Raw genomic sequence first — 15,084 nt, 5'->3', positions numbered from 1 at the left:
CTGATGTTTTGTATGTCTCTGGTTTCATTTACCCTGTTATCTATTCATTCAACCACATTTCTGTTGGAAAAAAACACATTTTATTTGGCAGAAAACATGGCATGTCAACACAGTGCAGGTTCTTCCTGAAGCGAGCTGGACAGTGGCACTTTGGGAATTGTTGTGCAATTATGCTCTCACACTTAGCAAGTCTGTAAATATAACCAGTATACTTTATATAAACATTGAAACAAACACGCTACATCAGGCAATGGTTAAACCACAGTGACTCAATGCATAATCTATTCATCATTGCTACTGTAGTCTCCGTAGTGCAGCTGTTCACATTAGGATACTATTTCCTGCTTAAAGGAATATGAAGGCATGATCATTGGAGACAAACCCTGGTGAAGGAGCACAATCTGGGACAAAGCCCTTCCTTGTTAGGGATAGCATTTGACAGAATGGTGGGTAGGCCATCCAGTTATTTTAGCCAGGCCGGCTCAGATGATTGGTCGTGCTTTTTACAGTACTACGGCTTCCACAGATGACATTTTTTTAATGGATTTTTTGCCAAAGCACTGAAGATATTCATTGCTATCGGGATGTTAAGAGCATTCCATGGAATATAACAAAAGGTGTATCTCGAGACGGTTTCTCAAACTTACCTACCCCACCTTTAATTGACGACATAAAAAAAAATTAATTTCACCAAATCTCACCCAACCACTCGCTTAATAATGTAGTGTAAATAACTGTTTAGTTGCGTTGGGAATACACTGTGTATAAAATGTGGTAAAACCTCTTCACAGACAAACCATTCATACCCGAACATCAAAGTATGTGAGCGGCAACAGAGAAGCCTGATGACATTACAGCGGGTCTCTTTAAGGCAATGTGACACTGCCGGAGGTCCAGTTAGAGCTCCTAATCGAAGCCTTTAGTGATCAGGCCTGAGGTCAGAGCATGGAAACGACTGTTGGGTCATTTGTCTTTGTGTGTCTCCAGTTCTGGTGGCGGTGCTGTCAGTCGTTTCATCTGTAGATCCACTCTGGCTTTGCGTTGTTTCTGGACCTGGTTTCCGCCTGCGTACCCCAGTACCCCCCCTCCCAGAGCAGCAGCCACCCCTGCTGCTTTGAACCCCACCAGCAGGCCGAGGGGACCCCCCAACACACCGCCCAGCAACGCCCCGGCAACCGGCAACAGCGCCAACTTGTAGCCCACCGCCTGGAGAGACAGGGAGAAGAGATATAGTTTAATTTAACACACACACACACACCTTGGGAGGCATTAGTACTTTGTGATAGAGTTTGAACGCGTCTATCCTTTCATGATCACAAATCCAGCCACGGAAGGAGGAAGAAAAAAAAAGAAGAAGACCCAAACAAGCCTGCATGTGTAAATGTAAATCAACACCGCCATAGCTGCTTCAAAGAGTTTTCATTATCTCCATTTAGAGGAAATCAGAGAGATGTGGCCTGGGTGTTATTACGGCTGTTATCATCAGAGTGGAAGGTGTGCTTTGCTGATGACAATTAATGACACACATACACATGCAGAGACACACACTTGATTAACACTTCACCATTAAATTAATCTAGTTCAAAAGCTAGCATTGCTTGTCCCCACCCCTGTGGCAATTGAGGGAATATTTAATTTAATCTGAGCCGAGTTAAAAGGACTCTGGGCACAGGTTGTGGAGGACGGAGAAATGTGTGTGTGTGTGTGTGTGTGTGTAACGCTTTATGACCTGATGACAGATTACAAGCTTTCAAACGCGTGAAAACATCTGACATACCTCTCATCTGTTTTATCTCCCCCCCCCCCACCGTCTAATGTGCATCCCACTACATCCAGCAGCAGCGTGACAGAGGTCGACCTTTGTTTGTGTCGCCAATTGGGTGAATTTAAATTAAAATAACCCTTTCAAAAGAATATTTTAATATTTGTGCAATTTATTTTATAAATGTTAGAGCTGCAGCTCACAGTGTCAAAGGTTTTTTCGCCCTTTCATGTAATTCAAAACAGCTGATTTTACCCGACACCAATGGAAGTGAATGGAATCACACCATAACATTAAATAACAATGAAATGAAATGGAATAGATTTGGTTGAATATCGGGGTTTTTTATGCATTGAACACCACAAAAATATTATCTAATTTGTTCTTTAATGGTGGCAAACATCTCAGTAACCAGGACAACTCAGTATCTGCACGGCTCAATTAATACCACTTTTTTGTAATTGACATAATAACTTTAGGTAGCCTTGGCAGGACTGCGTAAGCAGCTAAGAAATGTCTGTTTTTAATGTTCTGTGCAGTGTTAGTATTTATAGGTTTGTTTCAGCACACAGGAATCTCGACTTGGTGTCGTCTAAGAGTCTGTAATTACAGTGTAATTACTTTAGGCCTCTATTATGTTCCTTAAAGTGTGAGCAAAACACAGATCAAAAAAGACTGCTTCATCTGACACACAAGCCTCTCATCACCAAACAAAATAGTAAAGTTAGAAAAATGTCACAATCCTTGGTAAAAAAAACAGTGTTCACTGGTGTGTCTGTGTTGTACATTAACACAAACAGGTGATTCATTCTCAGTATTACAGGCAAAAGTTCATCATTTCAATTGAGTAATACGTGTGAAGGGCACTGAGTCGTCCTTCTGAGTTACACTCAGTGTGTGAGAGTGTATTGAATTGATAATGGAAGGCCAGTGCTGCTCCTGAAAAACTATTAAACAGTCATTCAAACCTCTCCTTAACAACACACACACACACACACACACACACACACACACACACACACACACACACACACACACACACACACACACACACACACACACACACACACACACACACACACACACACACACACACACACACACACACACACACACACACACTCTGTTGTCCCCCCTCTCATCCTACCTCTCTATCACTCTTCCTCCCCTCCCCTCTATCGCTCTCCTCTCTCTATTTCCTTAATTGCAGCTTTCCTCCGTATTCGAGTGGATCAATAGGGACAAACGCTGTGGAATGGCTGGGAGGCAAAGTGCCATCGATCTCCCCATCTCTCAAACATTACACACACACACACACATATCAGATCATCAGGACACACACACACACACACCTTCCCCAGGCTCTTGGTCCCCTCCTCCACGTTGGCAGCGGCTGCGTTGACGTTGTCCTCGATGCTGTCAATCTTCTCCTGCTGGGACTGATGCACAGGGTGAGACACACACAAACACATATTAAAACACACACACAAACACAGTCAAGCAAGAGCGGGCACCAAACACACACACACACACACACACACACACACACACACACACACACACAACACAACAACACACCACACACACAACACACACACAACACACACACACACACACACACACACACACACACACACACACACACACCACACACACACACACACACACACACACACACACACACAACACCACACACACACACCACACACACACACACACACACACCACACACACACAACACACACACACACACACCACACACACACACACACACACACACACACACACACACACACACACACACACACACAAATAACAACAACCTGTTGTGGTCTCTATTTTATTTTTGCCTGAACAGATTCTGCTCCATGGCACAAGTTGGGTGTGTAATTAGTGTGTGTGGAGGCTGTAGGTATATGCAAAGGATTTCACTGGGGTGGGTTCTGTGTGTGTGTGGCATTTGTAGATCCATGAAATATTCAGAGTGGCAGCTGTCTCTCTCCATGTGAGGGCTGGATGGACACAGTGACCAAACAACAACCACAAGCACTTTCCTCCTCCTTCTCCTCTTCTTCCTCCTCACCCATTTTCTCTCTTTCTCCTCCTCTGAGCTAAAAGTTATTTATAGATTCAGTTCTGTCCATTTTTTTCCTCACCCATACACATGTAAATGCAAGTTGGTCAGTTTAATTTAACAAAATAATAAGGCTGCAACAAACTCAATTAATCAAATAATCTGCTTATTGTTTTCTCGTTAAAATGTCAACAAATTCGAAAATGTCCATCGTTTTTTTCCACAGCCCAACCCGACATCTTCTGTCTTACTTTCCAAACAGTCCAACACTTAAAGTAATTAATTCCACAATTATATGAAGCAGAAACTAGCAGCAAATCTACAGACAAAAAGTAGGGAGCTATTTCGAGTTCAGTCAGCGACCACTGCCTATTTTCATGTTATAATCCAACAAAGGCATTCAACTATACATCAAAACAAAGGAAAGACGTTCACAACAGTTGCTAATTTATTTTCTGTTGATCAACTTATCAACTTAATGTTGCATCTCTATTTCGTTAAAGTATATTTATGAGTTTTGGGCAAATCTAGGAAAGAATGAAAGTGATGAATTGACAAAACAGTCAACAGGAAATGTATTAATCTGAGCAACGCACCGTAAAGTCATTTAGTACTACAAAGAAAAGATTGATAATGAGCTTCATTGCTTATGTTTTATATTATAATATAATATCTTCTGTTTGAATGATCTCAAATTCAATCACAATCCTCTAATAAAACTGAATAAGCAATTAAAAGAGGTTAATCACATAAGATGCTTTTAAAATCTTCCTTAAATAAAAACGACTTAACAAATCATTTCACAATTTAACTACTGTATTTGTCAGTTTCATAAAGCACAATCACATGACAGGCAGATGACTGCCCTCAAAGACACACGAAGAGAAACAGAGAGATAAGAACAGAGGGCGGAGCTGACGTGACGCAAACACACACTCAGTATTTCCACTGTGGCGGAGCTGGAATATTACTCCCCTAACGGCGCCTTTCACCCCTGAGACACCACAACAACATGTCTATGCTCTTTCCCCCCCCCCCCCCCATGCCTCTGTCTTTTTTTTTATTACCCTAACTACATCTCCACTCTCTCACTTTCTTTTCCCCTGTTAATCTCTCCTCCGCTCGGCCGGCCTGCTCCTCTCTCTCCATCCCTGAGGATAGAGTGATAATCTGAGCCGTCTGCTTTCCACCTGCTCCGATGCAGCCATTGTCCCCCACCTCTCCCCCTGTGGAGAACTCGCCATCCTCCCGCAAGTCCTCCCTCTCGCCCTCGACTACTTCTCAATCTCCCCTCCTGCCTGGGCGAAGGGGCCTCTGGGGCCCGAGCAGTCATCCTGAGCCGATGTGTGTAGCCTCCTCTCTCTGAGGAGCCTAACCAGGCAACACAGGCACACGGTCAAACACTACTCACCACTTCCTGGAAACGCTATAGGCTGTCACACTGCTTTTGTTCACAGGGGTAGCTGTGCACACATGTAGAAAGAGAAATGTGAGCGTAGCAGTGGAGTACTCACATGGACGAGCAGCGAGAACTCCGTCACCAAACCACTCAGCTCCTTCAGATCCTGAGAGAGGAAAAAAATACCGCCTTTATTTTATTGTTAAGCTTAGTTATCACACAAATCTAAAGCTACTGTACGTCCACAGCATGAATATTAAAGTGCGTTGTATGTTTAGCAGTAAATCAGCTAAATAGGGGCATCTGTATGAACAGGTGAGAGGGGTCATCTGCATTAGATGATCTTTCAATAGCAGGAAATAAATCGCGTAACTATAGCAACATTTAGTACAGCCAAAGTATGGAAACCACCTTGTTGCACTTTGTGTCCCCTGCTTTGATTGACGCCTTTTTCACAGAAGATAGGTATTTTTGGGGCCTATATTAGAGATGTTTAGAACGGAGGAGACAGAGGGGAGGACATTGCCTGAATGTTTGGCCAGCTCTGGATTCTAACCGGCTTAATAGTCAGCAGTTTAGGCATATGGGCAGCCAGCGCTAACCACTGAGCTATCCAGCGACATTTAAACACATGAGGAAGAGCAAAGGCGTAAATAATAAAAATGGATGTTGGCTGCTTTACTTTAAGGATCCAGGTGTTTTGCCTACTGCCACGACCTACCGGGAAATTTAAAGAGCAACAACAGGGTTTATGTTTTTAGTAATGTGCTTTTACGCCAGTCAATCAAAGTGTCCGCTGTGAAAAACACCCACTGTGTTTCATTTGGCTGAACTCTTTCTTAAGGTCACTTCCATAACTCTTTAGCTGTTGTTTAAGAAACCCTTCATCCTATGCATTTTCTTTCTTTCTTTTAGGAAGGTAAAAATGGTAGATTTTTCTTTTAGAATAAAACAATTCATTGATAGAGATACGTTTAAAAAGATAAATACATTTTTAATAAAAAGGTTAAAAGTACCTGTTGTCTGTATGTCTTTAATATAAAATGCTATTTTAGTCAGGGAATAGTTTTGTTGTTTGCTACAGATGAAGCAAGTTTGATGATAGAACCTTTGTCTCGCATACCAACACTATGCTGTACACCCTTGAACTCACACATCAAGAATAAGGGACCATAAAGCATTCGAGCAAAAAGACACACTAATAACATTAATAAAATCAGATAAGGAGGATAATAATAATAATAATATGAAATCCATGTATCCAGTATGAAATCCAGACTGAATGTTTAGTCCCCACCTCTTCCAGGTTGTCCCAGGACTCAGCAGCACTCTGATCAGCAGGGATTTCTGGGAGCTGGAGCTGAATTTGCCTGTCAGACAGTGGCTCCTCACACACATCGTCATCGTCGTGGTAACTGCTGGACACACATCTATTAGGCTGAGCAGCAGGTGGTGTTTTGGGCGCAGGCTGAGGCACGGGGTTAGAGTGCAGAAGCAGGAAGTCTCTGGCGGCGGCTGACGCCCTGTCTCTGACCGGCTGGACCAGCGCGTCGAGAGCGGGGGCGTCTTCGGCACGGACCCTCATGCACAGCTTCTCCATCTCCCTCATGTTCGCTCTCAACTGCTGCAGGGAGGCAGAGAAGAAGCAGGTTTCTCAGTGAGATCAAGGGTAGAGAAATGTATTGTAAAATGTGAAGACTGCCTGATGGGTCTCTGTTAATAGCAGACTGTTTTGAGCTGTCTCACAGCAAAAACACAGAAGACACAACAAGACATTCCATTTATACCGGTCTCAGATATATATATATAAAATGGCTCTGAAGTGTTTGTCTTGAAATACCAAACAGATCACCCATTGTAGCATCCCATAATCCCCTCTGTTTCAGCCCTGTTTCCAAAGTGCTGATTCTCTGTCTGTTACTTCAGATGAAAATAAGGAGCCCCTCCCCACGCCCCTCTGAGAGACATTTGGTTAAAAAGAACACAATGGAGCTCTAGGAGGAGATTCAGGTGATAAGGTGTGGGGGGGGTTACCTTGGTTGCTGATTGGCTAATAGTTACACAAGCCAAAACATCGTTATGACATCATAAAGTGGCCAAAATCCGATCAGCTCATTTTCAGACAGGTTTTTATATAAATGAATTAGGACATAAAGTGAGCGAATCTTTTTCCTGAAACTTTCAGAATCTCTTTCCACAGAGGGGACGCATGTTTATGTATAAAAGACATGAAAAAGTGGATTTTGCATTTTACCTTTAAGTAAACAATTTATAAAGAAGGAGATACAGCTTAAATGATCCTAAACTATGAATGTAATAAACAAATGTACACATAACCTATTTTGAATCCTTTGAAAAATGTAATTCCTGGCCCTTCTGCCCAATTAGAAGTGCTCATGCTGACAGGTTGCGCATCCCAATAAACGGTCCTAGTGATGGAAAATGTGTGTGTGTGTGCGTTGGGGTGTGGGCTTAATAAGGTTCAGATATGAGGCAGGGGACCACGAGCCCCCTCATCGCACCGTGCCCTGAGGGTGACAGGAGGATTACATCCCAGCCATCAGCCCTCCAGACCGCCACCCGCTCTGGGCTCAGGGGGTCAAAGCACTGCCGATAACACACGCTGCTAATTACACAACATGAATAAACATACATGCATACACTGGTCCTCGTGTGCATGAAACTGAAAAACACACTGAGTAACAGAGAGGCAGTCTGGTCAGGCACCTGTCAGCCCGCAAATTAACCGTGAACGTTTGAAGCTCCAACACACAGACAGACCCACCAAACATATACTCAATAGCAGATATTCATGATAAAACAGCATTACTCCGCTCCTGTCTCACAGTGTGTGCTGAGGCTGCTGCGGTCAAGGTGGGGACACCGAGGCTAGGAAGTAAATGTCAATCATCAAGAAGGGGGAGAGGTTCTTTCTAGGGGGAGGGACAACAGACTAAACAGACTGAAAAACATCTCATATAGACATATTAGCCGACCTACGATCTATAAAGGGTGTGGTTATTACTGGTACTATTGATATAATGGTAATAATACACAGAATAATATCTGGTTAATAATCGTGTACCTCTCCTTTTTTTTCTTCTGTATGCTGTTATAAAGCTATGGATACAGACTGTTTATTTTGAGTGTGTTTAATTTGCTAAAAAGGAACAATAACTACAATAACATGAAATTAATCTGACTGATAGAATTATTATTATTACATAATACTATCTTCAGATAATGCAATCATATTTTTGATATAGTGACAGCCCTCCTTTCTCTTTCTGTCTACATACATCTATCCTGCTATGCTATGGAACACCGGCCCACGTGCACACACATCTGGAGCTGAGTAGGCTAACCCTTCTCTGGATTAACACCATGCAGACACGGTAAAGCACTCTGTGTGTGTCCCTGGAGTTGGCAAGGTAATGGTGAGAGGATGGGTTTGTGCCTGTTTGGAGTTATTTCACCTTCGGAGACATGGTGGCTTCCAGGCAACAACATCCTCTGAGACATTTCACACCCACCATGTGAACAAGACTGCAAGTACTTGAAGACACACACAAAAAATGGTCCATCCACAGCTCTTTTTTTGCCCTGATTTTGTAAGGCCGAACTTCTATACAGAAAGTTGATTTATTTATAAAAAAAACAGATCCAGTCCTGGTATGTATTTCATAAGTTATTGTAGTATAGGCTTTTTAAGGAAATGTATAAAATGTTTTTTTAAATGAACAGATTTGACTGATTTAATCGATAGTTTTAATCACATCTCACACACACACACACATTTGGTTTTACAGTGTTATGTAAGTATGTATGTTAAGCGTCTTTGAGCATTAGGAAAAGCGCTACAAAAATCCCATGTATTATTATTATTATGTTATACCTGCACAGTTCTGCTGGCATTGATGTGCTCCAGATGAAGCCGGTCCCATTGTTGGCTCTGTTGGAACTGTACAAAATAAAGGAGAAACTGTTATCCATGTGAGGACTGGAAGTGAGAATGTGGATGTGAGAGTGGGATCATGTATCCAGCCAGATCTCATCCGTCACCTTCAGTATGTTGTTGTGGTGTTTCTGCAGCCTCTCCAGGTCCGTGGGCAGAGCCACTTTAATGAACTTGTGGATCGGTGCCTCCAAGCGCCTCAGAGTCAGCTTGCTGCCTTCCTCTGCCATGTGTCCTGCTGACTGCCCACAGCCAACACCTCTTTGTAACTTAGACACGGGCACCTGCTCAGCCTTATCTCACTGCCCCCACAGACACTGTAAATACCAGCAGAGTATGATTTTATTAAATACGTAAATCAAATGAATAAACTCTGTGACACATGCAAGTCTGCCCACATATCTCAAATTGGAACCTCCCTAAGACTGCAATTATTTGTCTTGCCTACATCCTTTCAGTGAAAAGAGAAACTGAAGTATCACTTGCATGACACACTGACAGTTTAACATATACACAGAAATAATAACTTTATCGGTAAATTAGTCAACAGCAAATTAAATGAAATATTTGTCAAATATTCAAATGTTGTGCCTTATCTGTTTTATATCGTATCACATTGAAAGACTTTGGATATGAAAAACTGGGGCAGACATTTTGTATTACTTGACATGTTGTCGATTTAAATGACAGAAATGTATTTTATGTATTATTATTATTATGTACTTGTAGAAAAACAATCCCCAGATTTAACAACAATGCTAATAATTGTTAGCAGCAGCAGTTCATAATAATGCTTTAAGACAATGTTACTCCTACTGTAGAGTTAATGAGGGCTATTTTAATGGCTTAAGAAGCAATGTAAGTTTACCAGACTAGTTACCAATTATAGAAGTCAAGAGAACTGTTTATTCGAGTAGAAGTGGTTACATCTCTTAACTCAGCTGTGTTTTTAGACACCTGAATGGAAATTGATAATGCTTAGAGACATACAGTTTGACAAAAGCTGAAGCTAAATGACCGGGCTAGCATGTCATTAGCTGTTAGCTTAGTAATGAAGGTTATTTAGCTAATACTTGTCTTAGATGTTAGCTGGCTCACTCATTAGCCCGAAAATAATGAAATACCAGTCTACTACAGACAACGATAATGAAAGTTAAAGGTTATATGGCGACACTTACCCCTGAAATTATCACTTCAAGATATATTTTATATTCACTAAGGACTGACTCGAACCTCCATACTGTTTACAAGATTGACTATTTTCTTGTTTAGAGCAAAGCTTTCTGTTTTTGTTCTGAATCTGCTGTTTGTAAACAACTCTCCTCAGTGCGTCCATGAAAAGTTTCCGACCTCCACCAGCAGCCGCAGCACATTGTGTTCCTGATCGCTGTACCACGACAAGACATTTCTAAAAGAATAAATAAATACATGAATATGGACAACGATACAATAATAAGAGCATATTTATATCTATAGTAATTATATTTGAAGGTAAAGCATATAAAAGAAGATAACAATAGTACTGGATCAGAATACACAAATAACACCAGACCAGTGGATTACACACTCAGAATGCTTTCATCAGAAGTTAATTTAATATTACATGTATATGTAATGGGTTGAAACTACGTTGTTTGTGATTCACATGTACATTTCTAAGGCTTATTTCTTGATTCTCTTCCACACTTAATAGTATAAAATTGAAATAAATTAACCAGACTAAATACATGTATTAGAATTAAAGGATTATATAGGCCTATGTCTTTATCATATTGCAACAGTAGCTACTTGATCTTAATGAAGAGAAATAAAAGACGTATCAACAATTCCCATTTATCTGTAAACACACCTATACGTCACACATATTTGACTAAGATTATAGCAGAGATAAGTGATTGGATTTATTTAGACACATGTGGATACGTTTTCTTTTATCTTATGGTTGCACTTATAAACAGCATCAATCCTGCGGAATAAAAAAAAAGTGTTTTTGTTTGTGTTTTGTTTGGGAGATAATTGTTGGGGTTCCCCCTCCTCTACTCTGAGATCAGCCTGTGTGAGTGGGTATATTGCATGCTTCAACTCCTCTTCTTCGACACCTTTTACCTTTGACATTTAGGCCAACACCCCACACACTCTTCCTTCAGCGGATGCTCCACGCGAGGGGCCGCAGTGAAACAAACAGTCCCCAGCTAAAGAGGATTTCCCCTAGTGATGTACACATGTTCTGTGTGTGTCTGTGTGTGTCTTTGTGTGTGTCTGTCTGTCTGTCCACTTCCAGGGGACTCCCAGTGTTGCAGACTGAGGGGGAAGAACAGTCAGACAGTACAAATCTAAATAGCAAATCATCAGAAATGTTAAGGTTCAAGGTGTGGTTCATGTGTGTGTGTGTGTGTGTGTGTAAGTGTGTGTGAGTTTGTGTGTGCGGGTGCGTGGACTCAGGTGCCCTTCATTTCAGTCTAATCCAGGAAGTAAGTCAGCAGGAGTGGAAGGCAGCAGGAAGCCCCGTTCACTTCTTACTTCCTGCATCTTACTGTTCTTTAGAGCAGGTGTGATCAACACATCCTGATTTCTCAGTGGATACAGCCCTTTTTCTCAGCAGACTCAGCATGGTTGGAAAGGCACAGGTGTTACTAAAATCATTAACATTAATAGCATCATTCTATTCAAGTGTTAGACATCATGAACAAAAAAAAAACAGGACCCTTGAACTGAAGCAGCTAAATGGAATTCAGCAATAATGAATATAATTTACACCTGGATTTTAAAACTGTCAAATTATCTTCTCGTTCTGTGAAAAAACCCTAATGTTTCTGTAAACCTGCAGGTTTATATTCACATGTAAACATTTGGATATCATCAGTCTGAAAGGGGTCATTTTACATTTCTCAATGGATTAGAATACACTTTGAATGTGTGTGTGTGCTGGTGCATATATATTTGTGTGTGTATGTTCTAATGGGACCTCTAATTAAGACTGGGGGTATTTGCTATCTGTCAACACTGATCGATTGGCCGGGAGACTGACAGCTCACTGTGTATGTGTGCGCACATTTAAGTTTGAGTGTGTGTGTTTCAAGCTTCGAGCAGACCAATCGGCCTCGTGGTGGGGTTATTTTACTTGTCACTCAGAGATGTCACTGTCGTAGAAATAAGATAAACACATTAACACGTTAATTTGCACACACAGTACACAAATGCAGGCATAAACACTCCACTGCAAAGTGATGTAAATGGTCTTTTCCTGCACACACAGAAACAATGTTTAAGTGCACTTTCTGGTTATTATTTATCACCAAAGGCGCTTGTTTTGTCTGGTTCCTAACATCTCTGTTTTATTATAAAGGACACATATGTATTTTATTTTTATTGTGGAGAGATGTTCACAAGTCTTTTTTTGCAAGTCCAAGTCAAGTCTCAAGTCTTTGGTCACGAGTCCAAGTCAAGTCTCAAGTCTTTGTGGGGTGAGACTTGATCAAGTCTCAAGTCTTTGGTCACGAGTCCAAGTCAAGTCTCAAGTCTCTAAAAAATAAAAGTCTCATGTCTCTTCTGGTTGTAATAAGCCTTCTATTGTCTGCTGCTATCCAGTCTGTTAAGAATATTGCACAGCTATATCTAAGACATTCAAAGCATTTACTGTATTAGTATCACTCCTGTCCTTTTGGTGACAGAGCCTTCAGTGTGGCATCCCCCACCCTCTGGAACTCTCTCCCCCCCGAAATCCGCAGCGCCCCAACCCTGGACATTTTCAAAAAAGCCCTCAAAACGCACCTTTTTACCAAGGCTTTCGCCACTGTATAGTTAGTTTAATAGGTTTATTTTTCCGCTACTTCCCCCCCCCCCCACCCCCTTAACCTGTCTGCCTTTTTTCCCCTACTCCCCCCCCCCCCCCCCCCCCCTACCCGACTTGTAAAGCGACCTTGGGTTTCCTGAAAGGCGCTATAAAAATATTATGTATTATTATTATTACTCCTATATCTATTAGCATACAGTATCAGTACTGATTAGTTGTTTGTTAGGCTATATGATCACTTTAAAACAGGCTATTGCAATGCAATATGAGGAAAAACATCACACTTTAGCTAAATGCAAACAACTTATAAGCAAAACACTTCAGAATCAGAAATCAGTATCACAAACACTTTATTAATCCCCCGCAGGGAAACTGTGTTAAAAGTACTTAAAAGTAAACATTTGTTCTGTGCCATTTGCAACTAAAAAACTATTGCTGCAATATTATCTGAAATATACTGAACTGGTGATATTAAAACATGACCTGTTCCAAAAGAGATATCTACCATTAACACCATTTACCAGCCAAATGCTGGTAAATCATGCAAGTGGCTGGTACTGTATGTTGCACGCACCAGCCAAAAATAACAATGGCAATCTATTGAGTGGCTGGTAACATTTCAACATTCACTAGGCTAGCCATTTGGCCAGTGGACAAAAATGTTAAAATTTGACCTCTGCAACCGTATTGTTTAATTACACGGGGTCTCTAATGACACATTTTAAGTCTACTATAAATAAACATATTCCTCTATCCTCTCACTCAAACCCAGTGTAATGGTAACCTGATAAACCTGTAACATTAACGTTACGTGGTCAACAATAAACCTGTAACCTGCCTATAAACCGACAGATGTATTTATGTATGTAACTATGTATTTTTCTACTTTTAACGTTAGCCAGTAGATGGTGGCAGCGGAACGTAATGATTAACATTACCGACCTTTTTTATGTCATGTCAAGAGTTGGATGTCAACGCCACTCAACGCAAACAAGTGTGACAAGCAAACATTCACTCGTCTTTTCAAATATTCAGTTACAAAGCTAGTAGCAAGCTAAGTTAACATTACATAGCTGATGCTGAGCTAAACATGTTTGCTAACCGTCCATATGCGTTAATGTGACTGACCTCTCCGGGTGAGTTTTCAAGTGCCTGATGACATTTGACGTTGTTGCACCTCCTTGATTTTAATATTGCAGACTTTGCAGTGTGCGCTCCTTTTGTTGGTGCCGCCGGCGTTTTGTTCGAAGTTTTTATAGTTGAACCTAATTACAAGCGGTACAGCTGCAGGTGTGCCGCCGGTCGCCATGGTGTTACCATGATGTTAATATTAAAGGTGGGGTAGGTAAGTTTGAGAAACCGGCTCGAGATACACTTTTTGTTATATTCCATGGAATGCTCTTAACATCCCGATAGCCGGCCCGACTAAAATAACTGGATGGCCTACCTGCCTGTCAGCCTTCCATCGGGGCACACATTTATCTCGTGCCCTCATTGGTCATGTGCGCGTTCGTGTGTGTTGGAGGAGGGGCTCTGTGAGGAAGCGATCTCGAGCCGGTTTCTCAAATGTACATACCCCACCTATAATATGCCAAAAATAGAAAACACAATGATTGTTCACGAGTCCCAAAACACGAGTCCAAGTCGAGTCCGAAGTCTTTTGAGCAGGAGTCCAAGTCAAGTCTGAAGTCTCTGTGTGTGCGACTTAAGTGCGACTCGAGTCCGAGTCACAAACTCGAGTCCCCATCTCTGGGAGACCGTTTAACACTGTGTACTCCAACACCATGTTACCCCCCCAGAACACACACACACACACACACTCACACATACCATGTATACATCACTTCAGGGGACATTACATTGACTTACATGCATTTCCTGGAGACTTATCTTAACCATAACCAACACATGCCTAACCCTTACCCTTAACCTTAACCTTACCCTAATCCTAAACCTAACCAAGTCTTCACCCTAAAATTAATGATTCCCCTCATGGGGACCTCCATTTTGTCCCCATAAGGGAGGCGAGTCCCCACACGTGACTATGTAAACAGATTTAGGTCCCCACAAGTATAGTAATGCTAGGCCACACACACACACA

General features: G+C 41.6%; 1 protein-coding gene across 1 annotated transcript; it reads right to left on the bottom strand.

Annotated features, from left to right (window-relative positions):
* Positions 1-61: 61 nt before the first annotated feature.
* Positions 62-10,544, bottom strand: stx17 (syntaxin 17). The gene is made up of 7 exons (XM_034228163.1): positions 10,369-10,544; positions 9,298-9,507; positions 9,131-9,196; positions 6,533-6,859; positions 5,351-5,401; positions 3,115-3,201; positions 62-1,206 (listed from the first exon to the last, which is right to left on the bottom strand). Exons 2-7 carry the CDS (start codon positions 9,418-9,420, stop codon positions 964-966), a joined length of 897 nt encoding a protein of 298 aa, XP_034084054.1. The 5' UTR covers positions 9,421-9,507; positions 10,369-10,544; the 3' UTR covers positions 62-963.
* Between the last annotated feature and the right edge of the window lie 4,540 nt (positions 10,545-15,084).

The sequence above is a fragment of the Gymnodraco acuticeps genome, unplaced genomic scaffold, assembly GCF_902827175.1.
Source record: "Gymnodraco acuticeps unplaced genomic scaffold, fGymAcu1.1, whole genome shotgun sequence".
In the NCBI taxonomy this organism is placed as follows: domain Eukaryota; kingdom Metazoa; phylum Chordata; class Actinopteri; order Perciformes; family Bathydraconidae; genus Gymnodraco; species Gymnodraco acuticeps.
This window is presented reverse-complemented; position numbering and strand designations above follow the sequence as displayed.

What these genes read in the sequence shown, in the direction of transcription:
- stx17 (XM_034228163.1), bottom strand. Translation starts at nt 9,420, where the DNA reads ATGGCAGAGGAAGGCAGCAAGCTGACTCTGAGGCGCTTGGAGGCACCG. An exon ending in ATGCCAGCAGAACTGTGCAG is followed by an intron (nt 6,860 to 9,130) that starts GTATAACATAAT and finishes GCCTCCCTGCAG; the next exon opens with CAGTTGAGAGCGAACATGAG. An exon ending in AGTTCTCGCTGCTCGTCCAT is followed by an intron (nt 3,202 to 5,350) that starts GTGAGTACTCCA and finishes CCTGTGCATCAG; the next exon opens with TCCCAGCAGGAGAAGATTGA.